The following is a 13,406-nucleotide window of genomic DNA, read 5'->3' on the forward strand; positions in this document are numbered from 1 at the left end:
ATACAGTAAATTACAAGGAATACCAGAAGCCAAGACAAAATTCTAACTGATAACTTGCTGACAGTGGAGACGGGAGGTAAAGATTACATTTGTTAAGCACGTACTGTGGGACATATAACTTATTGAACAATCTCATCGTTGTTGTATTTCTTCTTTATCGATAATTTGTACTAATTATAATATGATAAACTGTTGTGAAGATACTTATATCTTATGAGCGTTGCTATATTATTTATTGTCTGACACGAGTGATACAATAAGCACGGCAATTTGGAAAAGCAACAGAGTAATTATTTTAGAACGTCCTTCAAAATTTGCAACAATAAAACTGGACATCGTCTAATGATGTGTCATCACCGCTCCCCTGGCTACCCTCTATCTTGGTCTTTAAGCCGCAGATAGCATATCCGAGTGGACAACTGTCACTCCAACTTCCATAGGAACCATATGGACCTTCGCCATCACTAGGGGCAAGAATGTACTCCAAAGAACCGGTCAAAAAGCACGAAAACTTTACAGCATTGGCACCTGTATCATCTCCTCCTCCCTTTAATAATAATAATAATAATAATAATAATAATAATAATAGTAATAATAATACGAACTGATGAAGTATTTGGATTACATGAGCAGAATGTCTGTTGTAATAATGGAGAGAGAGAGGCAGAGAAGAATAACAGTAACTCAGGTCAAGTGGTTAGCCGTGAAGTCGTCATTTAACAGAAACATACTTGCTCCTGATGATACAGTTGTTCGCAAATGCATGCATGTAGATCGTAACGACCATAGGATCTTAAAATAAGTAACAGAAAAAGTCAATCGAACAAGTTTAGTAAAATTTAATATATAATTTATTTCCTTAAAAATAGAGAGAAAATTTAAAAGGAAACTTACAGAATTGTGAACTAAATCCCAGAAAATCCTAAAACTTATATCACAAGTCCAAACGGACAGACTGTTGGGAATTAATTCCCTTATTAATTGTGCTGGTGTGCCTATAGTCTTGGATGAGCGGATGTAAACATAGTCTTGAAGTATAATGATATAATCCAGAATGTCCGTGTATGAATTCATAATAATCCCAAAATGGTGATTTAGTCCGAAGTGTTGATGAGCACTTTGTAACTCCAATGACTAATATTTAAATAAATGATTCCTAACAAATTATATCTAAATACAACTGAAGTTAAAGTAGGAATGAAGAATTGAAGAATTTTGTTTACTTTAGAACTTTATATAAAAACCTAAGACACAATAAGATGACCAGGGTGTGGGTCATTTTCCCATCAGTTTCGTAAACAAGTTATCTTCTAGATCATTCTAAGGCTAGACCTTGAACTCAAATATTAACTTGTAATGTACAAATAAAACAAAAGGCAGGTGTGCATTATACAACCTTCAAAGGTCAAAAGGCCATGTTAGCATTTTTTATTATCTTAAATTATAATCTACCATCATGGACAAAAGTTAGCTATGAAATGTGTTGTTCACAAATGAACCTTACTATCAACAATCATTGACACAAAAACACTTTATACATGCATAAGAAATGTTATGCAGTTGAATTAAAGGTTTAGTTAAATGCAACTTTATACAAAATTTAATTAAATGAAAGAAAATAAATCGTAGTGACCTACTTCTAGTATATATCGTGTAATAGGGATACAGTACACATCCTCTTATTTCATTCAGGTTTTATGATTTTCCAAACTTATAATTTCAGCTTTTAATTTAGAATGATTTCAAATCAGATGTTCCTTAAAACCACTGGCCGCAAGATTGTTTCTTATATTTGACTGTGTCTAGTACTATGTGCTTCAAAAACAGAGATAAATATAAACGGGTAATGCAGAAGTATGCTGTCTCCAACAACACTAGAATCTAAATTAATTTTACAATTTTGGTCAGATCAATGTCAACAGTAAAATATGAATTTTGTGAAATAGTGCCATCCTGTAGTTCAAAACAATTGTTATACCATTCATACCTGATTTATCAATTAAATCTCTCACCAGCTAGTCACTAACTTGGCAAATCAAAACAATTGCACTGTACTTACTTATACTTCAGTCTGATTGGCCTAATAGTTTTAATGATTTTCTAAATATCCCCTTGTGGCGCTGATCTGGTGATTTTGAAATTTGATTTTTCTTGGTCTCGTTCTCTCTATACGAGAACACTTAAAGGCACGTAATGTGTCATCTAGGTACTTCCACATCTATACTACAACTAGGCTTTGGGAAAAAAATGGACATAAAAAGATGCAAACGAAAACAAAATTGATCTGACTGTGGTATAGCTTTAGCAAATCAAAGCATACTGTACTGTATTTACTTGTACTATAGATTGAGTGATCTAGTCGTATGGAAGATAAATATCCCCATGTGACGCTGATCTACTGATTTTCAGATTGACTTTTCAATGGTCTCGTACTTCCTACAAGAGATCCTTTAAATGCACGAAATGTGTGGTCTAGGTACTTCCCCATTTATAATACTAATAGGCTTTAAAAGAAAACAAATATAAAAAGATGTAACCAGGAGCACAATCTATATGACTGAAAGAGCGTGTAGCTACGTATACGTGAAATGGATAGTGCTAAAAAGGGACCCAAGAATACAGTTCGATAGATGTAGGACTATTATCAATAAAGCTTGACCTTTAAGTTGTCTCTCCTATACAATAAGTGATGCTTTGCATCAAATCATCCATTTTGTAGAAACTCATTTGGCTGCATAAATGAAATTAAGGAAACGTGAAGCACAATAAGAAAACGTGAAACCCGTGTAACATTATTTTTTAGTAACTACAGATCACTTACAGGGGATACTATGGTTGATTCCAATAAGGAGTTTTTAATAAACATAGCTACATACGTAAATGAAATTAAGGAAACGTGAAGCACAATAAGAAAACGTGAAACCCGTGTAACATTAATTTTTAGTAACTACAGATCACTTACAGGGGATACTATGGTTGATTCCAGTAAGGAGTTTTTAATAAACATAGCTACATACGTGAAAAATCCATTTATGCGGTCTATTCCAAACAAACAAATATAATTTACATTAATTTAGATGATGTGAATGATTGACTGCATCAAAAGGAAAAGGATAATTTTCCTAAATAACGTTATTGCAAGACTTCGTCCATAATGACACCCGACTCAACGGTACAAAAACATATGTGTCGACTTTTCGGTATCATGTTGCAATATCTTGGAAGTCATCTTTTTAACAGGTGTAGCTTATGCCTTTCGTGCACTTTTAGTTTTGACTACTGCTTGCTTTTTATTATTGGCATGATTATGTTACAATTTAAGCTCTTTGTTTTACGTTGCATTTTGTTTCTTCTTTATCTCGATTTCTTAGGGCATAGTGCATGTTTGTCTTTCTATAACCGAAGTGTATATGTTACGTCATGTATGTCAGTTTTATGTCATGCTTTTTATTTAGTTATTAGTTTCTTGTAGTTTTAGTAATATTTTCCTTTGCTCTTCCCTCCGTTTTGTTTCGTACTTTTACTTTTTGCTTGTTTTTTGTTTGATTTCACTGATCTACAGCCAAAATGCTTCCGAAATAAATGTAGTCAAACTTTATTAATCATGGGTCACTGAGAACGAAAATGATGCTTAAAATTGTTGATTGGCTCCAGTTTTAAAGAAATAATACTGGGTCAGTAAATACTACCCTTGACTTGGGAATGGCCGAGGATAAGCGATTTTTAAAGGGAAAGGATCTCAGTTTAAATCAGAAATGACTAAAATACATCTTTGACTGGATCTATGAATAAATCTATGAATGGGTTTGGACAGTACTTGTTTTATAGGTAAAACAATGAATGGTGCAATGTGAAGCTCGTATTGTGTCATACATGATATGAATTGCATCATGTTATCCCTAGAAGTCATTGATGATGTTTTTCTAACTAAGCTTACTTAACTGCTGAACAAATTGTCCTATATCACCTCTAGAAATCATACAGTGTGGTGCTCTCTTATTTGTCAGTTTTTGATATTGCAAAAGGGACACAATTCTGTTTGGCCTAAGTGAGCAGATATGCCTCGTGCTAGTTTGAACAATGCACATAACTTATGCTACGTTTGTGGTGAAGTGACTTTTGCATCACAAATGCGCAGCATAACCACTATGGTTAAAAAAGCCTATTATCTTTATTTTGGCTGCAAAATTCGAGATCAGGACAAGAGGTGGGCCCCACACATATGCTGCAACACACTTGTCCAGCAGATGTTCGCCAGTGGTTGAACAGGAAAAGGAAATCTATGCCTTTTGCAGTGGCAATGATTTCGAGCGAGCCAACATATCATATCAGCAATTGTTATTTGGAAAGGTGCGTCAAAGAAGAAAAAGTGAACTGAACATTATCCAAACATTCCATCAGCTATATGCCCAGTACCCCACGGAGAAGGACTGCCGGTTCCTGATGCACCAGAATAGTTTTCACTCGAGTCAGATGATGTGGAGGAAGGGGATGAAACTTTGTCCTGAACCATCAATGTCACATGACCTATATTTTCTTCCATCCTCCTCCCCTGAATCACACCTCATAACACAAGGTGAATTGAATGACCTTGTCAGGGATTTAGAACTATCCAAAAGTAAGGCAGAGATGTTGGGCTCCAGATTACAGCAGTGGAATCTCCAGGCAGGTGATACAGTTTCCATGTTCCGTGACCATCAAAAGGATCTTTCACATTCTTCTTCATGGAAGGTGATCTTGTAGCCTGCAACAACATTGATGGTGTGATGGCAGCCATCAAAATCGTTCATGATCCAGACGAGTGGAGACTGTTCATTGATTCATCGAAGACGAGTGTTAGATCTTTTTGCTGCATAATGGCAATGTTTTGCCATCAATTCCAGTTGGTCGTGCAGTCCATATGAAGGAAACCTATGAAAACATGAAACAACTTATGGGGTGCATAAACTGTGACCAACATCAGTGGCAGCTTTGTGGCGATTTAAAGGTTCTTGCTCTCTTGCTTGCTCTACAGAATGTATACTCAAAGCACTGCTATTTTCTCTGCGAATGGAATAGTCGTGCGAGAGATTCCCACTACATCAAGATAGATTAGCCACTCCGACGGTCATTGAAGCCTGGGTGTTCAGTATCCACCACTTGTTGAATCAAGTAAGATTTTGTTACCACCCCTGCACATCAAGCTGGGTCTGATGAAGAACTCTGTCAAGACCATGGACAAATCACAAGCAGCTTTCAAATACCTCCGTGAAAACTTTCCAAGGTTTAGTGAAGCTAAGATAAAGGAATGTGTCTTTGTTGGTCCTCATATTCGTGAATTTCTTCTAGATGATGCATTTCACCGTGCACTGCGTGGCAAGGAAAATACGGCATGGAAAGCCTTCCAGTTAGTGGCAACATTTTCTCGGAAACAACAGGCAGACAACTACAGAGAGATTTCGGAAAACCTCCTCAAGGCATATAAAAGCCTTGGTTGCAACATGTCACTAAAGATACATTTGTTGCACTCTCATCTAGATTGTTTCCACCGAACTGCGAAGCAGTGAGCAAAGAGCACGGCGAGTTATTTCACCAGGACATTACAACAATGTAGAAACGTTATCAGGGCAAATGGAGCCCAAAAATGCTTGCAGACTATTGCTGGACAGTGACAAGCGATGCTCGGTTTGATGAATACAAGAGACAAGCCAAGAAGCGCCGAATAGACACTGAATATGGATTAAACTATATATATATATATATATATATATATATATATATATATATATATATATATATATATATATATATAATAGTATTTTGCCTTTTGTTTCATAATAAATTGTATTTATAAAACCCTGTTCCTGTTTTTTAAAGAGTTACATAAACAGGACACTTGAAAAATTATCATGTAAAGCAACCATAAACACATGAAAGACCTAGGTTTACAATGTTTCATTAAAACTCGACTATGTACACAATATACATATACGTAAAATCTAAAAACTTAAATATCATGGAAACGGTAGCCATTCAGTTGTTTTAAGTGTCATATTTGAATTCATCACATCAAAATCCATAAAAAATAAAATATTTTATCTCTGAAGCAGACGATTTATAAAATATTGTAGACTAGTGGGTTTTTTAAACCTGTTTTAATGACATAGCTCATATAGTGCCATTTCATGTACGAAAACTGTAAATCTGATTTAGTTTTATTTTATTTATGCATTCATTTTCCATGCTCTTACTTTCTCTATGCTCGTTTAGCTTTATCTCCTCGTTATTGTGTAGTCTTTTCGTGAGAATTGTTATAGTGTATCTTGTTTTAACCAATATATAGTTTTTTAGAAGTTGTTATATTGTATCCTGCTTTAACAGAAGTATTCTGTTTTAGCAGAAATTATTACAGTGTATCCTGCTTAATCAATGTGTAGTCTTCTTGTAGGAGTTGTTATAGTGTATCTAGATTTAAGCTCAAAACTCTGCAAGTCCTCATCATAACTAACATAAATATTAAAATTATTTAGTTGCTAGAAGGACTCCGTGGAGTAATATTGTCCAATTTGACACTGACTTTGAAGAAACCAGTTTTACTTTGACCTTCATTACTTCTTTCACAACCTCGATCAATGCAAACAGATCAAGAAGTGAAAATAGTATATTCATACCTTAACCGTTACGTCATCAAATGCAGGCAACCAGTCAAAGGCAATTATTTGGAGTCATTTGTTTATTCCAATAGGTAATTAATTCGGTGTGTATCCTTTTCGGGTCCTTTGACTTTATGATGAACGAAAACGTTTTAGGGTTCTTTTTGCGAGGGGTGGAATGTGGGCGATCCAAATGTAAAGAAGAGGAACAAACAAACAAACAAAACACGAGTGAAGGAAATTATTTATTGACAATTTAAAGTCTTACCTGGTCAGACTCCACTTTTAGGGCGAAGGCAGTCAAAAAAGAGCGATGTCCTTGTAATGATGGACAAAGGTCCATTGCATGCCATTCGCCCCAAGGACCCTGTCCTGACGTCACTTCTCCAGCAAAAGCACCATTCTTATATACACACCTCAGTTTTATTGCATTTAAAGCGGTATCGTCACCACCGTGTTGGACGGGTTCAATCTTTTAAAAGAAAAATACTTCAAAATTCACTAAACTTTTAATCTGATGGAGAAATAATTTTAAATTACTTAAATGAGCGATTTGTTCAGGCAATTTCATACAATATTCGTCAAAATGTTTTGTGACAATTCTTTAATCTCAGCCTGTAAATGTGCAAATCATATTCATTTCTGAAAATAGTTCAGCTCTTTTGATGCAGATGTCCAACACACATATAAGAGAAAACAGTTGATTAACGTAAATGACACACTAGGAAACAGGGGAAGAACACAATTCTTGTCTCATGTCAGAGTAGGCAGGGCATGCGATGTTTTTCCCACGGCAGTTTCAGTTCGCTCAGCAGATGGCAGTCGGAAACCGGTGCATAAATAAATTGCTACATGTGTATTTTTGTGCATATTTTAAAACGCTAAACCCTTAAGAGACCATGTGATATCAGTGTACGATGCGTTCTGAAATGTCAGACAGTTTGATGTATCTCGATTCTCACTGAAATTAAATGCATAGGTGATAACAGTAGTTGACGGTCATAACGCGTGTAAAGTCATAATGATGTTAGAAGGAGGGAACTCACATTATCATTAGCCTGTCTGATTGCAGGTCTCACACAACTGCTTGATGTTTCACTCTGTGTCATCATCATCATCATTATCATCATCATCATCAAACCCTTAACCCAAGAGGTCGTTGGGGCACCACAGTTGACTTTACAACCAATTCTCTCCATCTTTCCCTGTTCTCTACTACCCTTTGGGAATCTCCAAATCCCATGCCTGTCTACTCCTTAATGTTGTCTTCCCACCTCTTTTTCTGCTTGCCTCTTCTTCTGCACCCTCGCACTGTGCCTTGCAGGATTGTTTTTGTCAGTCCAGATGATCTTGAGACATGACCGTACCACTTCAGTTTACGCTTTTTTACAGTGGTCAAAGGCCTTCAGAGGATCCGATGGCTCGTTGGATCATGTTGTGGATTTCTTCGTTGGTTACATGGTCAATGTATGAGATGCCCAAGATCTTGCGGTAGCATCTCATTTCGAAGGTTTGAATCCTTCTTTGTAGATCTGATGTGAGCGTCCATGTTTCACAAGCATATAGAAAGATGGATATGACAATCGAGCGCATCAGACTTAATGTTGGTATCTTTAAATATTGATCTCAGCCTTGTTATTGGGCAATCCTGCAAAGTAGTTCTGATTTGGAACCCTCATCTGTGATAAATGATCTCCAGTACTTGAACCTTGTGACTCTTTCCAGCCTATGTCCACTGACTTCTATTTCTGCACTGATGCCGTTGGTGTTGTCTGACGTCAGGTTTTTTTTTCGGCGATAATCTCCATACCGTATGTAGACCGATAAATCAGCCCTTCACCCGTGATGATATTGATTTTCGGGTGAGGGGATGATATCACATATTCATTAAAAGCTGCAATTATTTCCATCCAAATTTGGCTGCACACATCGGTGTATATTTCATACACTTACCGGCATTTCTCGTGACTGTGCAGCTACCGTCGGCCGAAGGATTCTTTTGGTGACATGTAGATTATATTTATTGAGCAAATCATATGTTTGGAGACTTGTAAATCCACCTGGAATAGCAGAACCATCTGTCATGTGGTCATTTTGAATTTCTCTCTTGATATGGCTGTTAAAAATTACCAGTGTGTCTAAAGTGTATGAGGGTTTGTTCCGGAATGATTTGCATGCATCAAAATTGCATATTTTAATGAACAGATGACATCATACCCACAACATCGTCTATCAGTATCAACACAGATTTGTGGGGTTGATTTATCGGACTATACCGTATGCTGTAGAGGTTGTGTCGATGCGCTCAACCAAGTCAGCCAGTTCTTTTTCATCTCCTGCTAAACCAACTTAATTCTGTGTCATCACATAATTTAATTTGCAAAATATATTTTAAAAAATCTAGAACTAAATCTTTAAAATCTCTTCATATATCCCAGTTTGCAGATTTCTTCCAATACATATTCAATAGGAAAGAGAAAGATATATGTTGTGCAATACTTTAATGAATGTATAGCTTCTTGAAATGGTCAACGTGAAGATGTACTAAAAGTGCCTTTTTACATCACACTTTGAACAGATTCGCATCCAGCTGTTTATTAGCCTATCAGGTGTCATCGCCATAATAAAGTAGAAGAAAACATTGGCCAATCTGTGAAAGTATTTAAAATTATTATTATGATTCGTGGTCCTTCGACACGCTATAAATAAGACCGACACTATTTTTATGACAGCAATCTTCTGAATTAGTTACTTAATACAAAAATTGTTTCTTTTAGCTAGGACGCATGTATCTCTTTGAGAGAAATTCAGAAATATATTCTGATATAAGAATTTAGGGATCTTCTTAACATTAGAAATAGAATAGCGCTCAAAACTGACAAGAACAAAAATAAACTAAAATAAAATTCAAATCATAAAGTTATCAAAAACTTGCTTAAGAAGAATACAATATATCCGCTTTAAACGGATTATCTGCTTTTCTTCTCCCCTCGTGCATTTTGATAAGGTAATATTTGCTTCTTTATTGTAATATATATTTGGTGAATGACTATATCTCATTTTTTTAAAATCTTGGAAAACTGCATTGTCCCACTTTTTCAAATTATGCAAGTTTTGGTACCGTTTATTTGTAAGCATAGTATAATGAAACGAGACTCTATGTACTCTGTGTACTCTAACACGATGTTAAAGCAGAGACTGACTACTCTGCGTAATCTAACGGTTGTTTTCCATTGTCGGTGTAAGGACAAAAGGTTGAAAATTACATGAAGCATTATCGACCGGAGTTATCAAGGAGGTCCCATCTTTTCATAACCTGTCACTCGATAGAACCCAGAAAACCGCATGTAATAAGAAATAATAATTTCTTAAACAAGTAAACATAAACAGGCTTATTATTAAATTGTGGTGGAAAAAGTCACCTGACCCTAAATAACCACCATGTGTTAAATTATAATAGCATTTAATGGAATAAAAAAATTAAATCTAACAAACAAACAATTAAATTAAATATACATAACATTATATAATTTAATACACAGCTCAGCTCCGATTAGAATCGTCGGCGTGTTGTATATATTAAAATTTACTCAAAAGGGTTTATTATTGGCCATTTATTTGAGGCGGCAAACAATCGATATTGCTTTCCTTCAACAGATAGCCAGACAAATGATTTATTTATTTTTTTTATTTATTTTTTATTTTAGGAAAGATTTTAACGTACATTTTTATATACATCTTCTAAATATATTTAAAAATATGACAAAAAGGTATGCTCCTTTTTTCGCGTTTGCATCTCGTAGGCTTGATTCAAAATGAAAATGTCACGTCTTACTTTCATACTGTATCCATCAGCAAACGATCCGCTGGGACAAAACTCGGGACTCTGCCAATCTCCCCAGTATGCACCATTTGTTACAGTCAATGTTGTTGCCAATTGCTGAAGAAGATATGCCTCCAACGGAAGTGCTACACATAATGAGAAAATAAGTTGCAGTATCATTGTTATCTCCTTGGCAAACTTTACCGACTGTATCCTCCTAACTTAAGCAGATATATTTATCTCTGTTGGAAAGATAGTGAAATGATTTAAGGTGAAATGTCGAGGTTTAGATCACCGTTTCATCACGCGTCAGATCCTAAGTTTCAGCATGTGAGACTTAGGTATCACGAAAGTTTATGTTTATGATCAAAATTTCACGAATGATGTAATGTACAAGAATGACCTCACGAAGGGTTATACAATATATACAACAATGACCTCATGAAGGGATATACAACGTATACAACAATGACCTCATGAAGGGTTAAACAATGTATACAACAATGACCTCATGAAGGGATATACAACGTATACAACAATGACCTCATGAAGGGATATACAACGTATACAACAATGACCTCATGAAGGGTTATACAATGTATACAACAATGACCTCATGAAGGGTTATACAACGTGTACAACAATGACCTCATGAAGGGATATACAACGTATACAACAATGACCTCATGAAGGGTTATACAATGTATACAACAATGACCTCATGAAGAGTTATACAACGTGTACAACAATGACCTCATGAAGGGTTATACAACGTATACAACAATGACCTCATGAAGGGTTATACAAAGTGTACAACAATGACCTCATGAAGAGTTATACAACGTGTACAACAATGACCTCATGAAGGGTTATACAACGTGTACAACAATGACCTCATGAAGGGTTATACAAAGTGTACAACAATGACCTCATGAAGAGTTATACAAAGTGTACAACAATGACCTCATGAAGGGATATACAACTTATACAACAATGACCTCATGAAGGGTTATACAATGTATACAACAATGACCTCATGAAGGGTTATACAACGTGTACAACAATGACCTCATGAAGGGTTATACAACGTGTACAACAATGACCTCATGAAGGGTTATACAACGTATACAAAAATGACCTCATGAAGGGTTATACAAAGTGTACAACAATGACTTCATGAAGAGTTATACAACGTGTACAACAATGACCTCATGAAGGGTTATACAACGTGTACAACAATGACCTCATGAAGGGTTATACAACGTGTACAACAATGACCTCATGAAGGGTTATACAACGTATACAACAATGACCTCATGAAGGGATATACAACGTATACAAAAATGACCTGATGAAGGGTTATACAAAGTGTACAACAATGACCTCATGAAGGGTTATACAACGTATACAACAATGACCTCATGAAGAGTTATACAACGTATACAACAATGACCTCATGAAGGGATATACAACGTATACAAAAATGACCTGATGAAGGGTTATACAAAGTGTACAACAATGACCTCATGAAGGGTTATACAACGTATACAACAATGACCTCATGAAGGGTTATACAACGTGTACAACAATGACCTCATGAAGGGTTATACAACGTGTACAACAATGACCTCATGAAGGGTTGTACAATGTGTACAACAATGGCCTCATGAAGGGTTATACAACGTGTAAAAGCTTGCACATATTTATTACCTTTTTTAAAATGAAAAAAGCATCTTTCCAAAGCGACAAACTGAACCACGAAATATTAAATTACAGTGCACAGAGCGTGCAAAAAATCCTGACACAAAGGTTTACACATATTTGGATGTTGTAATGAATATACTATGCCCAATTATCGTGTTCTCTCTCCCTCTCCAGATCGTTCCGGCCGCCTAGTGTTTAGATGCGGGAGGTCGTGGATTCGATCCCTGGCCGAGTCATACCAAAGACTTACAAAAATGGTAATAACAGCTGCCTCGCTTGGTGCTTAGCATTAAGAGGTTAGTGTTAGGACAGGTCGACCTGGTGTCAGGATAATGTGACTGGAAGGGACATCATGCTATATGTCTGCGGCATAATGCCCCAGTGCTAGACATCACTATAAACTGTCACACTGCAGACATCGTAGCGATATGACTGAAAACATTGTTAAAGCTACGTTAAAAATCCAAATCTCTCTCTCTCTCTCTCTCTCTCTCTCTCTCTCTGAATATATAGTTCTTCTATGCTTAAGTGTAAATTGTACAGTTTGTTTCAGTATATTGAAAACAGCCGCAATGAGAAAAACGTACCGAGCAAGAGAAGTAATCAGTTTCGTAAATACAATATCTATACTTGGAAAACAGAGCGATCCATAAAAAACAGCAATAATTAGATACTGACATATCGCAGCATAATAATCATCTGAGGAGATAGAATGCAACTCTCTTTATGAAAGTGCAATGGATTAGATTTAGTATCACGATAAATGTGTTCCTCAACATTACCCAACCCCTTTCAGTCCGCTTGTAAAAACTAATTTTATTATAAATAAGAAGTATTTTTGCATGCGCTTTTAACTGGTTGATTGTCTTACGCTGGTCACTATTCATTGGTTTAAACATTATCGAATTTGTTGGTCTATTGCAACTAATACGGGCGGTAACATCTGCAGCTAGAAGAGAGACTGATATTATATCGCTTCTCAGAAAGAGCATGAGTGCTTGAACCTGGAAGGGAATAACACACTTCTAAGTTGTAAAGCTTTCTCTGTTATCTTTGATTATTAAATAAGTCACAAACCATTGAATTCACGTGTTATAGGTCAAATCTATAGCATATGGATGTAGACCCCGCACCGGGTTTAGTTGTAGTTACAGTATTTTATTCTTTAATTTGAATTTATGTTGTTATTTTCCACTTTACCAATATCAGTAAGAATCGGAAAGCGTCATAACAGTGATTTTCACCCA

General features: G+C 35.8%; 1 protein-coding gene across 1 annotated transcript; it reads right to left on the reverse strand.

Annotated features, from left to right (window-relative positions):
- Positions 1-204: 204 nt before the first annotated feature.
- LOC149797132 (vitelline membrane outer layer protein 1-like) lies at positions 205-10,690 on the reverse strand. The gene is made up of 3 exons (XM_089960349.1): positions 10,468-10,690; positions 6,901-7,104; positions 205-547 (listed from the first exon to the last, which is right to left on the reverse strand). The coding sequence occupies exons 1-3, from the start codon at positions 10,633-10,635 to the stop codon at positions 308-310; spliced, it is 612 nt and encodes a 203-aa protein (XP_089816475.1). The 5' UTR covers positions 10,636-10,690; the 3' UTR covers positions 205-307.
- Between the last annotated feature and the right edge of the window lie 2,716 nt (positions 10,691-13,406).

Source organism: Sinohyriopsis cumingii, chromosome 6 (genome assembly GCF_028554795.1).
Source record: "Sinohyriopsis cumingii isolate HCF-2022 chromosome 6, ASM2855479v2, whole genome shotgun sequence".
NCBI classification, from domain to species: domain Eukaryota; kingdom Metazoa; phylum Mollusca; class Bivalvia; order Unionida; family Unionidae; genus Sinohyriopsis; species Sinohyriopsis cumingii.